Source organism: Colossoma macropomum, unplaced genomic scaffold, assembly GCF_904425465.1.
Source record: "Colossoma macropomum unplaced genomic scaffold, Colossoma_macropomum, whole genome shotgun sequence".
Classification (NCBI taxonomy): Eukaryota; Metazoa; Chordata; class Actinopteri; order Characiformes; family Serrasalmidae; genus Colossoma; species Colossoma macropomum.
In genome coordinates, this window is record NW_023494802.1 from 14720789 (window position 1) to 14740741 (window position 19953).

The 19953-nt window shown below is 39.7% G+C and overlaps 1 protein-coding gene across 2 annotated transcripts in view; it reads right to left on the reverse strand.

The window, feature by feature from the left end:
- Window positions 1-17387: 17387 nt before the first annotated feature.
- The window catches only part of avpr2ab (arginine vasopressin receptor 2a, duplicate b), a 34213-nt gene continuing 31647 nt past the window's right edge, over window positions 17388-19953 (reverse strand). For both annotated transcript variants that reach the window (XM_036591452.1, XM_036591453.1), the window contains one exon: window positions 17388-17760. In XM_036591452.1, the coding sequence (XP_036447345.1) occupies window positions 17558-17760 (203 nt within the window). In that variant the 3' untranslated portion in view covers window positions 17388-17557. The remainder of the gene's footprint in view (window positions 17761-19953) is intronic.

Here is a 19953-nt window from a genome sequence, read left to right on the forward strand (position 1 = left end):
AAATCAACTGGTAAAAATAAGTCAGCTACTTTGCTATGCACTGGTTGTTGCAGCCTCTCTACATTTGGCAGGGAATTTGTCTTTGATGCATGCAATTTTCCAGAAATACTGCTACCAGCAGTAAACTCAGTATCATAACTGAACTTATCATGATGATATCGTTCAGCCCACTATTATCTGTACCAGGGGTCAGCAACATATGGCTCTGGAGCCGCATGCATCTCTTTTACTGCCCTGTTGCGGAATTGCTAATTGCAGAATTAGATTTTTAAGTAAAAATAAAATAATCCTCCGTTAGCAGTAAAACAAAGCTCTGCTGATCGTTCAACACAGTTTTAACAATAAATGGTCTTAAACAGTGGAGTTAATGCAGCCTATAACTGCTAATTCACCCTTTAACCCTGAAGGTTGGAACACAGACTGCTGGTCACCATAGCAACGTAAACAACAATCTCGCCTAGCTGGTATCTAACGAAATGGCAAAGAGAAAGATTTAAGACGAACATTGATAATTTGGAGACAAACTGACTTATTTGTGTTTATAAGCACTCAAAGGTTTCCTAAAACGGCAACGAGAAACTGTCAAACACTAAAAAGTTGCGAAGCTGAAGTCAGCTTGTTGTTTGAATTACCGTTCCACCTTAAACGGTGCAGCAGTTACATTCTAGCGCCATTTAAGGTGGAACGGAAATATTCGAACAAGAAGCTGGCGAATGAGAAGCTGATTTCAGCCTCGTAAAAAGCGAACGTTGAGAGACATTTCTGTGAAAAAGTTTCCTGCCGGAGACGCGAGAAAAGCGACTACAGCTGAGCTAAAGCTTAAAGCAGAGCAAACTGAGTCTGTGCTTTCGTTTATATTTTTATCCTATACCAGTACATCAGCATATACGGAGACATATTTACAGCCAAGATGGTGAAATGGACATAAAATGTTGTGGCTTCCAAGCTGGTTTGATTTTTAGTAAAAGGACAAAATAGCTCTTGACATTTGGGTTGCCCACCCCTGATCTACACTTGTCTCTACTTGTAATTCACCTGTGCCACCACATGGTGTCAGCAGGTTGCAGCAGTAAATGAATGGAATCCTAAATGGAAATGAAATTCCAAGCTCTCCAGCACACTGTGTACTCCAGACACCAAACCTGGGCGAAGTCCACGTAAGCTGATGATCTTCTAATATCCATATAATATAAACCATCACTGCTGATGATGCAGTGAACTCTTGATATGTGTCTGGTCCTGATTGGATACACTGATGAAGAGAACATCACTTCTAATATAAACACAGAGAAAACGTTCAGTGCGCATAGGTTGCTCTTTGTTGCCGGATCAGTTATCAGTCCGCCAATCCATGGTGGAACAGGGTCTAAACTCATCTGTGTTTGTTACTGGACTGCAGAAATTTCTCAGATACAAAGCCAAAACAAATCACAGCCCCATTGTGACTGTGTTCTACGTATTGATTATGACTTTCGAAAGCCAGGAGATCTAGCTGGAAAACTACACACAGCTTCAAAGATTGTTTTTTTTTTTCCCTCCCACAAATTCCCTCCATTATTTAATTCAGTGGGGAAGAAAGGAGTTCAATCTTTCTTTGGAGGAACAGTCAGTATTGCTACACTTGATTTAAATGTCAAGTTCCAGCTGAATCTCATCCTTTCCGTTAGCAATCTACAGTCGTGGCAGTGCATCTGCTGGTTATAGGAGACCCTTCACAGGTTAACATTAATATTAACAGAAAATCTTCCAGGCAAAAGCAGGTTATATCAATGTTGGTCCAGTGTCTGCATTCCATGTAACGTGAGCGGGCATATGCTTGCAGGCCTTAGAGTATGTATGTCTAAGCACATTCAGCTGAAACTGGAACAAGCCAAGTTATATAAGAAGGTACGAAGACATAAAGCTGATGCATCAAATAAACTTTTAGTGCTTATGGACACAATCCGGCTTTGTGTGCAAGCATACTATGATCTTCATTAGGCTCATTAATAAAGAGTAATAGACAAACCATAGCCTGCTGCTGCTGTATGTCAGCAGAGGTGTTGAGTGGGTGTACAGGCTGTAGGGATAAGGATCAAACAATTAAAGTTTTCAGCATCGTAAATGAATTCTCTCCACATGACATACTGGCAAGTGCAAAATCAAAGCTTCCAAGGAACACATAAAGGCAGCATTACGTTTCATCATGAGCAAGGAATGTATGTGGTGAACAGCGAGCTGATACATCCCTGCAACTGCCTGTGTGTGTGTGATTTTAACAGGCGGCAAAGTGCAGTCATACATTTTCACAGATCTGAATAATGACATCTAATCTGTTTCTCGGTTGATGAAAAGAACAAAAATGGTACTACAAGTCAGGTATGATTTACTGACCAGGGCAGTAAGGCCAGCGCCCAGGGGGCTCTGAATGCTAAATTCCTCTGAGGGCCTCAGACCACGCGGCCTCAGGCGCCTCAAAGTCTTGAGACAACCGGCTGAAGATGTAATGCTTAGATGAATTAATAGCCCTGGAATATGTTCAAATGACTAAATCAATGAAATGAATGAAGGAATGTTGTCTGTCCGTACACTCCTCAGCCCATACACATGCTGGAGAGTGGTGTTCTGTGGGGAAATGTGGGAAAAGCCCCCCCTTATAAACGATGCCCATTCACTGTAAAGCTAAACCATCTGTGCATGATATGCACCTGCTGAGTTGCAGGATGATGATGCATTATGATGTGTGTATACACACAGTTATGGGAAATAAATAAATAGAAAATAGAATGAATAGAAAAGCAGTCAGTTTTGTATTTATATCACAAGAATCTTAAAAATGTGCATCAGGCTTACCTGGAGTAAGACGCCCTCTGGTGAGTCTTGCATGAATGTGGCAAGTAAATTACACAGAATGTATCATTTATATGATTAATTACTTGTAATATTTTTTTAATAATGAAATTAATGGAAAGTATATGAAATTACAACAGTCATTTTAATGATTCCACTTTAATTTTAATCAGCTATGACAAGACAAATGGCAATAAAATTGAAACATTTAAACTGACAATTTTGTTATTTAATTAAACAGTTACCTGATATGTGTATTAATTTAATGGTCTTATTATTATAACAATAATGATGATGATGATTATTAGTAGTAACAGCAGTTTGGCATCAATAATAGCAAAAACAATTTAAACAAAATTATTCAAAGCAACTATTAACGCTAATTCTACATAGCCACCGCAGTCTGCAGCTTTGTGACTCTCTGATGAAAATCTAACTATAATATTTTTTGGCAGTGTTGTAAAGGGGGTCTTTTGCCAGTTAGAGGCTCTGCGTGTTGGTTCACAGGCATTTTCAAGCGCGTGACTGATTGATACTGTTTGTCTTTCAGCACAAAATCAATAATGGATCATAAGTGTTGGAATAACAGTGCTGCTAATATAAAAGCAAAGAAAGAAAAGGACGTTAAGAAAGGGGGCCTCTGAAGTGCCCAGGGCCCTTGTGAGACCATGATCTGTCCCTGCCATGAGTATTATATTCATTGTAATGTACATTACTAATACATACTGTGTAACCTATTCTTAAAAATAAAGAGAATAACATAAAATAAAGTTGCCAACAAGTATTCTTCAAAGTGATGCTGCTCATTAAATAACACTTTTACAGGTAGTTCTTTAAAGTCTATGTAAATCAGAATGTAAAATTATACTTCCAACTTATTTTACTTTCATACCATGTAACAGTATCAATATTTTATTCGCTCAGTGATAGGTGGGAGGCTGAACTGTGCTTTTATTGGTTAATATAATTTTTCCCCACCCACTGGTGCATGGTGATTAAATCAAAAAATTAAATCAAAAAGCAAAAGTAACTACACTTCAGTCAAAGATTACAGAAAAACAAGAATCTTGTCTTTTAAATGGTGTGTGTGATGAATCATGCTTATACGACAAGGCACAGGAACATGGTGGAAATGAAGTGTGGCCGTGTAAAGAACCTTTTTAAAGTTTAAAGAACTTTCACATAATGTCCAGGTTCTACACTAATCAAAGGTTTCTCCTAGAACAATATGTTAACGTCAAAAACAGTTGAAGCAGCCTATGTGTGGGGTTTTGTGGAATCTGCTACTATAGTTAAGAATGCGAGAGCTGAGTCCAAGTTAAGACTGAAACCTGGATGCTTCGAGTCTGAATCAAGACCAAGGCATTTAGTACTCAGGCCAGAGTCCAGGAGTGGCCGAGATGTACATATATATATATATGTATGTATATACTGTACAATGTACGTATATAAGAAAAAAAACTGAAAATCCATTTTGTTATTAAATGAAAACATAAATAAAATTATGTTTCAAGTTTGGAACCAAGGAAAATCAACAATACAGCAGTTATTCTTCTGAAACCAAATGATATATGAACAGCAGTTATATAGGCTAGTCCTGTTTATTTGTTGCCATTATCTACCATGCAGCCCTTCTCCCACATAGTGAGTTTGGAGCATACAGTCAGCTCCATAAATATTTGGACACCGAAATTATTGGTGTTTTAGCTGTCTTCCACAGCACATTAGATTTGAAATTAAATAATGAATATGGGCTCAAATAAACTTGACCTCAGTGTCGACCTTAAGCTTTAATTTGAGCGTATTTACATCCAAATTGGGTAAACGTTGGAGAAATTACAACCATGCTTAGCTGTTCCATGGCCAGGTATGTGTTATTCCCTCATTTAACTTACAAGTAAGAAAAATAAAAGGTCACTTGATTTAGATGTAAATACTCTCAAATTAAAGCTGAGAGTCTGCACTTTGAGCTCATATTCATTATTTAATTTCATATCCAATGTGCTGTGGTAGTAAAATCACAATAATATTGTTTGGCATCCAAATATTTGCTTCACTGTAAGTATTCAAACTTGGGGTGCGTCCATATAGCATTATGTGAAGGAATTGCAGGGGGCATACAAGGGGGGTGGAAAATAGCAAAAAATAAATATTTAAATGACTATATCATAAGACTATTTTTATTTTTGTGAGCTGGATCTTATTTTTCACAATCCGATTTAGTAATATTTGTTTATTTTATGCATAATAAATGGTCAAATTTGCTGTCATGTGAGTCACATGGCAACAGGTCAGTTAACCACATTTACAAAAGGCACAGCTTCATTTCCAAAAGAACCTGTTTTTCCTTTTAGTACATCTACGCTACAGTAGTTTGCATATTGATAAGTTTGTTGATGTTGGCCCAAGTTCACGAAAAACTGGAAAGGAGTGTTCATTGGTGAAAAGCTTGAATACGTCTGGTTTAGAGAGACTGCAGACGATTTCTGAATGGCATGTAAAAAATTTAAAAATGCGTTTCTGATGCCACCTCTCGCTGGGCCACTGCTCTCATCAGTCGTCCTCAAATACCTGCCTGTCTCTGCACACACCGTACATGCACCCACACAAGACAGATGGAAACTTCATTTCTGCATTCTTCTCCACTCTTCAGAACCTTCTCTCAGTTTCTCCTCGAATGCAACCACACAGGCTTAGCATTGTCTTCGCTTCCTGCTCAATCACTGCACTCCTCGAATGTGGAGAAGAGTTTAGAATGTAAAGGTCTGTCCTTCCCATTGTTTTTCCTTTTGTTTTTTGCGGGCTGTCTTTTCTTGTTCTGTCTCTTTTCCACTGTTCTTTGTCCTTGCCCAGTGCCACTGTAATGAGACAGTGATGAATCCTCTCCTGTCCTTTTACTAACTTGAAACACATTCTGTTTATCTCAGCCCATCCAAACCCCCCCTCCTCCTCTCTTTCATCTGCATTGCTTTCCATCCACAGAGGAAGAACTTCATAATTGCACACAAACCGCACAAATTTTGCTCTCTTTTCTGACACCCACTTTTTGTCAGATCCCTCAGAAGACTGACCAAGAAGAGTCAATGTCACTAAATCACTCTCTGACTGATTCATTGACTCCATTGCAATAAATAAGGCACCGTTCATCTCTCGCTAATCACTTAGCCATAGTGGAACTGCAGTGCAGATGGTAAAGAGTGGTGTTAGCAATGCAAAGGTCATTGGTTGCAGGAGATCACACATAGGCCTACCTACTGTTTTGTTTGTTTTTTAAGTCTTTAATGTACTGTAAGTAGCTTTGAAAAAAAGTGTCTGCTAAAATGTAAGTTTCCTGGATAACTACATATTTGTACAAAGGCTTGCCTTCACGAAAAGCGACTTTCCCTAACATTAGTTAACTATCTGTGTTTCGCAAAGGCTGCGGTCAGCTAAACTCTGAATCTCAGTTTGCTCACTGCACCCAATATAATGCACAGTGCGCATAACAATGTGCTGTCGGAAGAAAATCTTGTACATCTATTTTTGTCATTTTTCAGTTTTTGACATAATTTGAAAATGCCTGTTGCTCTTTACATTGTGTATAAATTTAATGAAGAATGGACCAAAAGAAATGGCCCAAAATGACTTGGAAAAAAGTCTGGTTCCATTGACTTACATTAAAAAGAAAGTAGGTTTTTTCTTTTTCCTGTAAAATTACCATTTTGGAGATACAAAGTTTTTTTTTTCCGACAACAGCGAATGGCTTCTCTGCCTAAATAGGGCACTATTCTTCTTAAATAATGTTTTTAATGTCTCTGTACTTCTGAGATACTCCTACATGTCCCCTCTCACTTTTGGCCTCTGGAGTCCACTGTTTGCCTGTTTATTATCAGTGTTTAAAAGCAGAATTCCAACAATTTTTTCCCCAAAATTCTGCATAATTACACCATTAAAGTGTAAACAAAATCACGGAGAGTGGTTTGAAATTAAATGCGCCATTCCTTGCCGAGTCAGAACTCTTCACAGATAGGATCCAGATGCCCGAAGCCTCACAGCAAGGCATTACATGAAATGGTTATGAATATGCTGCCTGATATCTGACTCATAGTTTTGAGATTTTAAGTTTTGGTCTAAAACGTTCACATTCATTGCAGAGAGGTACATGCAGGGAGCTGTAAGGCAAAATTGTCCCCAAAGATGAAAAGGTTTTTTCAGATTTACGACTATTTTTATCACTATCAACATGACATAGAAACCTTAGACTCATTTAGGATAGTGAATAAATGAGTTATATTGCCTCTTCGTTACTATCAACATCACTGTAAAGAAATCTGAATCGTTAAGTTTCTGTACAATTAACCATTTTACATCAAATCACTCTGAATCGTTTCTTTACAAAATGTAGTTATGTTATAACTGAAGTTTGGGGGGAGGAACATGTCTGAACCCCCTCCTTCTTCCAATCTGATGCCCTATAAATTCACATTCTCACCTTCTGTTCCTGTGACGAAGTGTTCACAATCCCCACCGCCACCTCATCTCCGCCCTGTTCCTCAGTCCTACATCAGTCCTGCTACAGCTATGAGGGGGTCTGGCCTTCTAGCTACTGGCAGAAGCTGCCCAGAACTCCAGCCCAAGTTCTCAGAGTTCTCCACCCTCCCTCAATCAGATTTCCCTCATACTACCACAATGTTGAAGGCTTGACCTGAACTCACAAACTCAACAATTAAACTGTACAGAAATTAAAAAAAAACAAAAAAACAATGGAATCCCCCTTTAAATTGCCTTAATGTTAAAGCCATGGTGAAAGCAAGATACATGTCAAAATAACAGGCCTAGTTTCTTTCCACTTTCACTTTGTTGAGATGATTTCAGGGTTGCTATTATCCCTCCTTTCAGCTCTTAATAGCTGTTCTCTCCTCTGTGGGTGATCTGGCAACTCAAGCATGTGTGATGTAAGAGTGTGAGAGTGTGTAAGAGAGGTAGGATGACAGATGTTGGCCCTCGTGTTTTGGCCCCGCTGTCGGATGTAGAGGAGGGCTTGTGCTGTGTTTTTATGAAAGACAATGGCTGCCTGTTACCAAAGTACATATGATGTGTTCTTTTTTTTTTCGATCTCCAAAAATACCAGCTGTTCTCAGAACCGGCCGCGCCTGGATGTGGAGAGCAGTGTGGCAGCCATAAAGATTCCTCAGTTTAACGAGGACACGAAAGCCTTTCATCTCCCTGTGTTTCAGAGAGAGGGAGATAGATCGCTCAGCACTGCCGCACTCCCTTCGTCATTCTCCCTCAATCTGCTCTCCAGGCCTGGACGCTTTGGAGATGCGGTCCACAAAAAGCATGTGGGCATCGATATTCACTGAAGCTGGTCATTTTTATGAACAAATATAGAGTTTTTAAATAAAAACAAATGGAACCTAGAAGAGTAGCTAAACTAGCCCAGATAGCTGGATTTGAGGCTGAAGCTTAAGCTGGAGGAGTGGCTAAACTAGCCTACCTTGTTAGCTAGGCTCGAGGCTGATCTTAAGCTGGAGGAGTGGCTAAGATAGCATAGTTAGCTAGGCTTGAGGCTGAAGCTTAAGATGGAGGAGTGGCTAAGCTAGTGCACTTAGTTAGCTAGGCTTCAGGCTGAAGCTTAAGCCGGAAGAGTGGCTAAGCCAGCCTAGTTAATTAGCTAGCTTGATTTAAAGCTTTAGCAGCTAAAAAAAACAGTAGCTAAGCCAGCCTAGTTAGTTAGCTAGCTTGGATTAAAGCTTTAGCAGATAGAAAACAGTAGCTAAGCCAGCCTAGTTAGTTAGTTAGCTTGGATTAAAGCTTTAGCAGCTAAAAAACAGTAGCTAAGCCAGCCTAGTTAGTTAGCTAGCTTGATTTAAAGCATTAGCAGATAGAAAACAGTAGCTAAGCCAGCCTAGTTAGTTAGCTAGCTTGATTTAAAGCTTTAGCAGATAGACAACAGTGGCTAAGACAGCCTAGATCGTTAGCTAGCTTGATTTAAAGCGTTGGCAGCTAGAAAACAGTGGCTAAACCAGCCTAGATAGTTAGCTAGCTTGATTTAAAGCATTAGCAGCTAGAAAACTGGCTAAGCCAGTCTCGTTAGTTAGCTAGCTTGAATTAAAGCTTTAGCAGATAGAAAACAGTAGCTAAGATAGCCTAGTAAGTTAGTTAGGCCGCAGCTTTAGCAATAGCTAGAAACTACCATGCACAGACCAGCATAGTCTGTCACCAGCAAACCAGTATACTAACCAGTGTTTTGGATTCTTATATGCTGGTCATGCTGGATGACCAGCTAAACCAGCATGGAATTCCTGCCGGTCTGTGCTGTTTTTTTATTTTTTTTTCAGCAGGGTAGTTAGCGAAGTTAAGCTAAGCATTAGTACTAGCCTTGTTAGTTGGATAAAGAAGTTTTAACTGGTTGCAGTGGTGTGTAAAAGCAGCTGAAAAGTTTTAAAGATTATTAATAAAGACTCATGAAAAGAAATATATTTGAAAACATCTGGCAAATACTTGCAACAGACCACTACAAACATTAAACATACGACGTTAGCTAAATCAAACAGGCTATGGACTATTAAAGGCAGTATAAATAATGATGAAAGCTTGCTGAACCAGGACTTGTCTGAGGCTGTTCTTGTTTAAAAAGTATGGTGCGGACCACTGCTTTAGACCAAGGGTTTTGCTGAAGATCTCGCACGCTTATATAAGCAATTACCCCGGCTTAGAAGGCCCTGACCTCAGTGCCTGACCTGCATGCCGTTACTTTGCAGTAAATAGCATGGCCTAGTGGGATGCCCCTGGTGCTGCTAATGTGGCAGCTGGTGCATTAGGACAGACAAACCAGTGTTTGTTGCCTCTTTGCATTTGTCTGCATTAGAGGTGAGGTCAGTCAGAGGAAGCATGGATACGGCCTCTCTTAATACTCTCACACCAGGAATGTCTGAGGCGCTCTTCCCCAAAAACACAGCCGGATTAGCTCCTTATACAGTCATCCTGAGGAGCACTGGGATTTTGGCCTCACATGCAAGGGAGCAAAGAGCTATGTGTTGTTATTTGGCAGAGGGAAGGAAAGTTGGGGGGGGGGTTAAGACAGTGGGTGACAAAGTCAGGTGCTATCGTTTAAAATGTTGGAATCAGTGTTTTCAATTGTATAAAACTATTCGTCTAAATATTTTGTTGCAAATGATTGCATAAAATTATTCTGTCCTTTGCAACAGATGTTCAAATAATTAGCAAGAAGCTCCAAAGGTAAAAAGAAAAAAAATTAAGATGTGTCCAGAATGATGAATGAAGCTCTAGATGATTCTAGAATAACTGAAAAAGGTGTATAACATGGAGAACAAAGCTATAAAAAAAAAATAAATAAATAAACAGGGAATTTGTCAAAATTCCTGCAAAATTGTTGTAAACAGTCATTCAGAGTGGTTTGATGTGAAATGGTTCATTGTAGGGAATCTTACCAATTTAGATTTCTTGACAGTGGAGGTGATTGGAACCCAGGTTCACAATGTCTGCAATGCAAACATATCCATTTTATTCACCATCCAAAACCACCAGCAGCCTACACACATCTTAGATGTGCTGTTGATAATGATGAAGTGTTAAATCTGAAAAAAGTGGCTGTTTTTAACTTATAATGCCCTGCGTGTACCTCTCTGCCACGAAAGGATTAAAAAAATACATTTTATACCAAAATCTAGTCTTAAAACTGTTATAAAACAATGTCAGAGGCATTAGGTAATGTATACACAATACATTTCATTTCATTAAATAACTTTCAGTGATGTGGCTTTTATGAGCATTAAACTCTTCAGACCTCTGGTTCATATCAACACTGCTGTCAATAATAATACAGTACCTTATATTTAAGAAGTGATGAGCAAATCTGAAGCCAAAAAATATCACAAAAATGACTGTAAATAGAAAATTTACATTTACAAATACATTCTTTAGACAATTTAACAACTTCTCATAGTTCCCAAACTTTTTGAAATATCTCAAAATTCCAAAATGTATTTTCTTGTGTAGTTTCTACTTTGTTATTATTGCACACTTCTGTTGATTTGACGTTCCAATCAGTGGAGGCCAGGCATACTGGAGCCAAATCCAGCAGTCGACACCATACAGCATATAGCGTGCTGCAAATCCATATCTAACACAGCTCATACCTACACACTATTGTTTCTTAAGCCCCTCCAACAACAGCGGCTTGTTCACACGCCAAAAAAAAATTCGGAAAGCGGCAGAGGCGTAGAGTGGAGCCAGAAAACGAGCAGCTGCTGTAGTCTCTGCACTCCGCTGTGCTGTATTGGCATGTAACAATGTCTATGAGATGTTTTCAGAGACCAGACAACCAGTTTCACTGTGGTGCTGTCTGTATATCATCCAACACTGGGCATATTCATTTGGTTTAATATTAGTGCAGAGGGACACAAATTCAGGAACGCCTGTAGGTTTTTAAAAAAATAATAATTTATTACAACATCTAGTATAATGCAGGTAACATACATCATGTGTGCTGAAATAATTTGCAGAATGCAGGAGAAGAGATTGTTATTTTAAAATCTGCTGTATAGATCTCAAAAATATAGCCAAGAAAGCACTTCTTGTGATAAGTACATGTTAAACTGCACAACTCTCACTACTTTAATGCTAATACTTTCTGTTATGAACAAAATGCTGACAAAAGGACATATTGCTCAATATAGCAGTGCCCCTATGAGTGACAGAGATGTTAGCACAACATTAACAGTGAAGTTAAAGAGAAAGTTGTTTTTCCTTTAAAGGTTGGTTAGATCTTTAGAGGTCAGAGATGGAAATATTATATACAGTCACATGAAGTTGTATATCTGAGGAAAATAAAATGTAATACTTCTTGTGAGGCACTTAAAAGGTACGTTTTTGTCTTGTGAGATATACCCTACTTATTTACGTCGGTGTATTTTAATCCTTCATTACACAATTTTAAATTAGAAACGTTTATAATGTCCTTTGTACAAATAAGTTATAATCTATCTTCCAAGGAGGATAAAAGTGGTCCCCTGGTTCCAACCAATAGCTGAAGCTGAACTCCCTTGTGAGGACAGAATAATGGTGGAGGTAGAGCTGAAACTGTGAGCATAATCTGATTCTTTTCCTGGTTGGAGGTTTATCACAGAATGAGCATAGTACAGGGGTGTCCAAAGTTCGGCCCCAGGGCCAAATGCGGCCCGCAGACAGATTTTAATTGGACCCTGGTTTCTTTTTTAGAGTATGTTATTGGTGGCCCGCCAGCCAGTACGCTGCAGTTCCTGCTTTCACCTGATGGTGGCAGCAGTGCTGAAAAATTACAGAGTAATGCGCCACATTGTTGTAACAAAGTTAGCTAAAGTTTGAGTCTTTCTCCTCTGGCTAGATCTGCAACTTCATTTACTGACCACATTTAGTCCAGACTGCAGCTCAAACTCAACACTGAGAACCGGAGATTTTGGCAAAACTGAAAATTTAACAAAACAGATTTCTAGGCACTGATACGTTTCACTCTGACCAGCATGGACATGCGAGCACCGCAGCTCCACTGGTGGCAAATTTATACACATGTAAGGCAACACTGACAAATCATCAGAACGGACTGCCAGCAAGATGCTTGGTTTGGTTAACTGCTCTTCATAAGGCTTGCTCAATCCCGGCCTTGGAGATCCTCCAGCCTGCAGGGCTCAGCTCCAATCATAATCTAGCACACCTGATCCAGGTAATGAAGACCTTCAGGGCATTTGAATATTAGTCAGGTGTGATGGATATGAACTCTCCAGGGAGAAAGATGACTGGGCAGCCTTGCTGATCAGGGTTGTCTTTTTGTATTTCAAAAATTTGCTATTTTGAATCATTTGTAAATAATATTTTGTTCCTCAAGTATTTTGATATTGTCTGATCTGGAAAAACGTTTGGACACCCCTGGTATAGTACATATATTGGCTATGTGTAGGGTTCATGTTCTTGGACACAGATGAGTCTTTCACTGAGGAACTGTCAGTGGAGATTGGCCATTGTAAAGAGTGTAGTGCTAGGAATAACCTGCTTAAATCTTCAGAGGACAAATGGCAAATGAGTTTAACATAAAATGTTACCTAAAACTAATAATTTCACATGGAATGTAAATATCAGCACAATTAACAGTCCTTATAAAGGAGTTTATTTGTACCCATTACTTCCCCAATTTTAGTTATAGCCAGTTTTTAGAGCGGCAGGTCAGCTCTGTTGGCACCAACAAGAAGGCAAAAGCTGTACTGGCCTCTTTTATAAACATGAAACGTCTTCACACCTCACTGCAACATTCTCCTAAAACACTGGGGGTCAGTTTCCCAGAGCAAGTCTAACCCTGGACTACATTTTTCTTTCAACAGGGAATCTCAATTCAGAAAGTTGTGTAGTCCAGGACTGGGAAACCGACCTTTGCCTCATGTCCATGCAGTGGCTTGACTGGCTGGTGAGGGGATAGTGAGGGACCCTGATGGAGCAGTTTGGTGCCCATCAGTAGGGTTTATTTCTAATCTGCAAGCCAATGCTTTTTGGGGGATGTGCCACTCAAGGGCCTTCATCTTTACTGTTTACTAAATTATATGGGCTTCCCAAAATGTTTACTGGTACCATTTCTCCAACGGTTATGTCAGTTACCCTGTAACTTTTCATTCTGAAATAAGAATGTCCACCCTGTTGGTTCTGTGCCATCTTCAGTAGTAAAGTAGCCACTGGAGAAATGGTAGCAAAATTTTTTATATTATCCAATAGTCACATTTTGTACACTTTAAGGGAAATTTCTGCATAATTCAGTCACAAAGATGTAAACAAAGTCATTCAGAGTTATGTGAAATGCACCATCCTAGAGCAACTAGCCAAGTCAATATTGTTCACAGTGTTGGAAATGGAACCAGACGTCTGAAGTGGTTGTCTCTAAAAGTTCGATCACAGAATGCTATGGTTGTGAATATGTTGCGTGATGTCTTAGATGCTGTTTAACAATAGTTTTGAAAGAAGCTTTTGGCCTAAAATATATTTTAAAAGCCTTTTATACCAGAGGGGTACATGCAGGGAGTTTTAAGGCAAAATAGTAACTAAAGAAAACTAATTTCTTCTCAGTTTCACTACTGTTTTACCATTATAAGCATTATATATATATATATATATATATATATATATATATATATATATATAGGAACTCAGAAGACACACTCTCTGGTGGTTCTGGATAATAAATAACAAATAAAATGACTATATTTGTGTTGTAGACGTCGTAACACCTGGTTCCTATCACCTCCACTGTAAAGAAGTCTGAGTCAGTAAGTTTCTCTATACCATTTCACATCAAACCACTCTGAATGACTTTGTCTACATCTCAAGTAAGCAAAACATTATGCAAAAATGTTGAAAATTCATTTCCATATTGACTATTACTAGAATATTAATGTCCACTGGTGGACATTTCTGGTGATGTTTGTGTGCCATCAGTCCTTTCAAATGTCTTCCTCATTTGGACATGGTCTTCAGCTCTCACTCCAACAATGGCACATTCTAGTGGACAGTAGGGACATATTTCAGCCCCATGCTCTGTTTTTCTCCCAGCACCTTCATTCAATTTCCCCAGCACTGTTTTCAAAATAATACTCAAAAAATGTGGATGAATCCATTTGGCAAACGCCTGCGTCTGGATTCCAAAGCATCCTCCTTCTCTGTTTGATGGCAAACAGTGGCGTCTGCTCTCCTGGTGTGTGGCTGGTTCTCCACCAGTCTGGAGCTGTTCTCTTAGTCAGCCGTCTGCCAATGTGTCACATTCTCACAGCTTATTCCTCAACGCCCCCCGAACTCACTCACACGCACACGCATTCCTGTTCCACTGCTTACATTCACAGTACTAAGCTCCTGTCTTATGATGTTTGCTGACAGTGGGCCATAGCTCTTTCATGTACACCAGTCTTATGTCTTCATGTGTACATTCACCAACGTTCCTTTTTCACTCCCACTGTCACATTTCCTTGCGTCTTGTAAGGTAATGAAAGTCTTGGTATAATCCAGAGTCGCTAATCGTCGAGAACTCTCCTTTGAAAGATGAAAGGGAAAATGGTGGAGCCCCTCTGGTTTCCTGTAGGTCTGCCTCTTCAGCCCTCCTCCTCCTCCTTCTCGCCTTCAGTAGATTGTGCTTTAGGTAGTGGTCATGGCCCTCCACACGTTGCTATAATCTCTATTCATGTGACAGACTTGGTCTCAACTCTATTTTGACTCCACTGTCAGGAGACTCCCACCCTGGAGGTCTGGAGTTTCGTATTGGCGAGTCTGGTTTACGCTGAGTGCACATATCACGCATGTATTTCCAGTCAAAGTGGCTATTAAATTAAAAATGATTAATTTTTCAGGAGATATTTCTGAGGAAATCAGACATAAGATACTCCACTTACATAAAGAAAGGTAAAGTGGAAGGAAAACTAGTGAAAAACAAGGATTTTTCACAACTGGAGTTCAAAAAATGATTAAACGATACAGAGAAATTGGGACTAACAACCGTGCAAGACCTGGTAGACCACCAGAACCATCAGATAATAGTGTTTAAAGCTTGAGATTGAGGAGAAAATTAAGCTCCATTCTTGCTTCAGATGTTTCTGTCCACCCTTCCACTATAAAAGACAACTCAACACTATGAGTATAAAAGGATCTATGGATGTCAAGAAGCTGTTACTGAGAAAAAACGCAAATCAAACAAAGAAGCTGCTGATGTCTCAAAACAATGGACTGACCAACCCAGAGTCCAGACCTCAACATCACTGAAATACTTGAATTGTGAAAAGCAGAAAATGCAACCAAGTTCTAAGACTGAACTTTGGAGGTATTTAGTTGCTGAGGCTGAGTAATTTTCCGTTAAATATGTTTCCTGTTTTTTTCCTGACACTGAAAAGTGAATAACTTGCACTTAATGGCCGCTTTGACTGGAATTGAAATAAATGAAGGGTGGTCTCTGGTTTTGGACCGTACTGTAACTGTATCTGAGTCTGCATGCTTTCATTGCTGGTTACGTTCAAAAGTTTGGAATCACTGTTTTCAATAGTATGAAGCTGATTTTTTTTGCAGATGCATGTACAGAATTTTTCTGATATAATGCAATAATGCTACAAATTCAAATTCAGTGAATTTGTAGTAAGCTAAACATGGAAAAACTGAACATTTTACATGTATCCAGGAAGATGAACAGAGCTGTAGATGATTCCATAATAACTGAGAAAGCAGTACGATATTGAGAATGGAGTTATAATAAACTGATAATACTGAATACAGCCTCATTGAAAAGTGGTGATCAAATTTGAAGCAGATAATGTGATAAGAAATTACAATAAATAGATGATTACAGCATAAAATGTGTCATTTAATAGAACCGTTTACCTGCAGACAGGTGTGTAGTTTAGAATATTTTATGTACACTTTGTAAGTTATTATAGAAGAAAATAATAACAATTATTAATATAACAAGTGATTCCAAACTTTTAAGTATTATTATATGTGTGTGAGACAATGTACATCTTTGATTTTGTCAGCAGCTTCTGTCCTTGGTGATGGTCAGTGTGTTTGGATGTCTTGGTGAGGGTCAGTGAGTTTGGATGTCTTGGTGATGGTCAGTGAGTTTGGATGTCTTGGTGAGGGTCAGTGAGTTTGGATGTCTTGGTGATGGTCAGTGTGTTTGGATGTCTTGGTGAGGGTCAGTGAGTTTGGATGTCTTGGTGAGGGTCAGTGTGTTTGGAAGTCTTGGTGAGGGTCAGTGTGTCTGGATGTCTTGATGAGGGTCAGTGTGTCTGGATGTCTTGGTGAGGGTCAGTGAGTTTGGATGTCTTGGTGAGGGTCAGTGAGTTTGGATGTCTTGGTGATGGTCAGTGTGTTTGGATGTCTTGGTGAGGGTCAGTGAGTTTGGATGTCTTGGTGAGGGTCAGTGTGTTTGGAAGTCTTGGTGAGGGTCAGTGTGTCTGGATGTCTTGATGAGATCAGTGTGTCTGGATGTCTTGGTGATGGTCAGTGAGTTTGGATGTCTTGGTGAGGGTCAGTGTGTCTGGATGTCTTGGTGAGGTTCAATGCGTTTGGATGTCTTGGTGAGGGTCAGTGTGTCTGGATGTCTTGGTGAGGGTCAGTGTGTCTGGATGTCTTGGTGAGGGTTAGTGTGTTTGGATGTCTTGGTGATGATCAGTGTGTTTGGATGTCTTGGTGATGGTCAGTGTGTTTGGATGTCTTGGTGATGATCAGTGTGTCTGGATGTCTTTGTGAGGGTTAGTCTGACTGGATTTGTTGGTGAGGGTCAGTGAGTTTGAATGTCTTGGTGAGGGTCAGTGTGTTTGGACGTCTTGGTGATGTTCAATGTGTTTAGATGTCTTGGTCTGGGTCAATGTGTTTGGATGTCTTGGTGATGGTCAGTGTGTTCAGATGTCTTGGTGAGGGTCAGTGTGTTTGGACGTCCTGGTGATGATCAGTGTGTTTGAATGTCTTGGTGACGGTCAGTGTGACTGGATGTCTTGGTGAGGGTCAGTGAGTTTGGATGTCTTGGTGAGGGTCAGTGTGTTTAGATGTCTTGGTGATGGTCAGTGTGTTTGGATGTCTTGGTGATGGTCAGTGTATTTGGATGTCTTGGTGAGGGTCAGTGTGTTTGGTGATAATCAGCATACTGGTAAGGGTGATGGATTTGAATGTGACGTTGTCCCTGTGTGTATGCTTGATTGTAGGTGCGTGTGTTGAGTGGCCTGTGTGCTGGTCAGTAGATGCTGTCCTTGGTGGTGGTGGAGGTGTGAGTGGCGGTGGAGTCGTCGGGCAGTGAGCCTCTGCGTGGTGATGGTATGGTGCAGCGCAGCAGAGCCAGCAGCTCCCGTGACACACTGCTGGAGAAGGCTGTGTAGATCCAGGGGTTTGTGCACGAGTTCAGACTGGCCAGCAGCATCAGGATGGTAAATGCTACTCCTGCAGCACAGAGAACCATCAGAGCATGAGGAACAGGCCAGTATTTTAAAGAAGTGTTATCATTTTTACTCAGAACATTTGTGTGATTTCATGTACCATAAATAATTAGAACTGATACCATTGATTTATTGATAATTATCAATAACAGCCATGAAATACATAGAATGCATATTTTTTTCTTTCCATTTTTGAATGCATGACCACTGTGCGTGTCAGTCTGCTATCTGACACCAGAGTCCTGGTTTTAGCTCATTTACATGCACAGCAGTGAGTTGCTCTGTGAGCCATGAGTGAATTTCACACTGAAGTGCTGGTACAAAGAAAAAATGCTCTCATAACCAGTATTTTTTACCCAGCCGTAGTTATAATTCATGTTTGTATGAATGTAATAACCTCAAGTCACTTCTTTTGGATGTATGGAACCTTTGGAAGGCAGGATTGGTACATCAGTTTCCTGACAGCCAGGAACAGCACAACATTGAACCGCTTAAATGGCTGCCAGCAGTTTTATTACACACTTCTCAAACCTAAAACCCAATGTAATATATATTGTTGCTGTCCAAAGACAATCTCCTAAATAGTAACTTTACAAGAGAAGGCCAAAACACTCCAATGTAAGTCAATGTAAAGAGATTTTATTCCAAGTGATTTTAGAGCATTTCTATTGGTCCATCCATCGTGACATTTTTACCCAGCATAAAGGACAGCTGGTGTGTAGAAATGATGTAGAAAAATAAAAATCAACAAAAAATGGATATACATGGTTTTCCTTGGACAGCAACGATATGCAACCAGTTTGCATTGCAAGTCCCAGTAGTTACTAAATAATAAGCCATAATATGTGATAAGCCTGGGATTTCAAGGGGCTGATTGCTTTCCCCGCATCGTCTACGGCAATAACTGTGCAACAACACTCCTTATCTCTTCAGTGGGTGGGCTAAAATGCTGCAGGCCGAACGGTTGGTCAGATATAAAAAATGTGTTCATGCTTGTGACATCACAACCATGACGTATTCAAAACTGGCCGTTTGGCAGTTTCGTTCCATGTACGGATTATAGGCACAGTTCAAATAAGCAAGAAAAGCCTCTGTAAGTAAATATGTCATTGGTTCAGAAACATTCAACACTGAAACAGGTCGGCTAAGCTCTCTGTTAGCCAGTCTTGTGGTGGCCATGGCACTTATCCAGCCTTGAATAATTCAGATATGTTCTAATAGTGAGTGGGAACTGCATTACGCATATAGGCATTAAAGCCAGAGGGCCAGCTGACTGAAAGGTTCTTTTGAGTTCATCACTGATGTATTAGGAATAATAGGTCATTAGTGCAATATGAGAGCTTGGCCATAAGGTACCATTCATGCTGCCAGCTCAGAGGCCATCTGTTTAGTGATGCGCCGGTTACTTGGCGACCGGCAGGTCAAACTGTGCAAAAAGCCCACTTTAATTTAGAGGTGTAAATACTGCACACAGCCAATGAGATTACTATACACTGAGGTGGAGTTACAGCTGGCAGTGTGGGTGTCTGTCTGTCTGCTTTGGTCTCTCTGAAGGGGCCAAATATCCTTAAAATAATAGAATAAAATAGCACATTTGTGAGAGTATTTGTCTGGAACCAATGCAGATTTAAAAAAAAAAAATACAAATTGTAGCTTTTAGTATAAAAATGAAAAGATTTCCTTTTGGTTGCTGAGGTTTAGCCTAGGGGTAAGGGTGGCCAGTATGACAATATTTATTAGTATTATGATAAATTATGTTACAGTAAGCTTTTCAGAGCTTATTGTGGATTTTGTCGGTACTTAACCCTTTAAATGGTCCCAGCCCACCAGTGGGCCCAAAGTTTTATTATACACTTCTATAATAAGAATAGCTCAGCCAGTTTGCAAAGAAAGTCCCTGTAGTTACTGAATAATAAGCCTTACACTCAAAAAGATGGCTCCTCTACACAGAACCATGAACACTCAAAGAACCATTTTCATGCTTAACCGGTTCTCTGCATGGTGAAATGGTTCTTCAGATTGATAGTGTATGTGTTGTAAATGGTTCTATATAGAACCTTTTAGAAAAGGGTTCTAGACAGCACCAAAAAGTGTTCTTCTGTTGTTACAAGCTTGACATCATAACAATAGCAGAACCATTTTTGGAGCTATATAGGACCTTATACAACACATTCGCCATCAATCTGAAGAACACTTT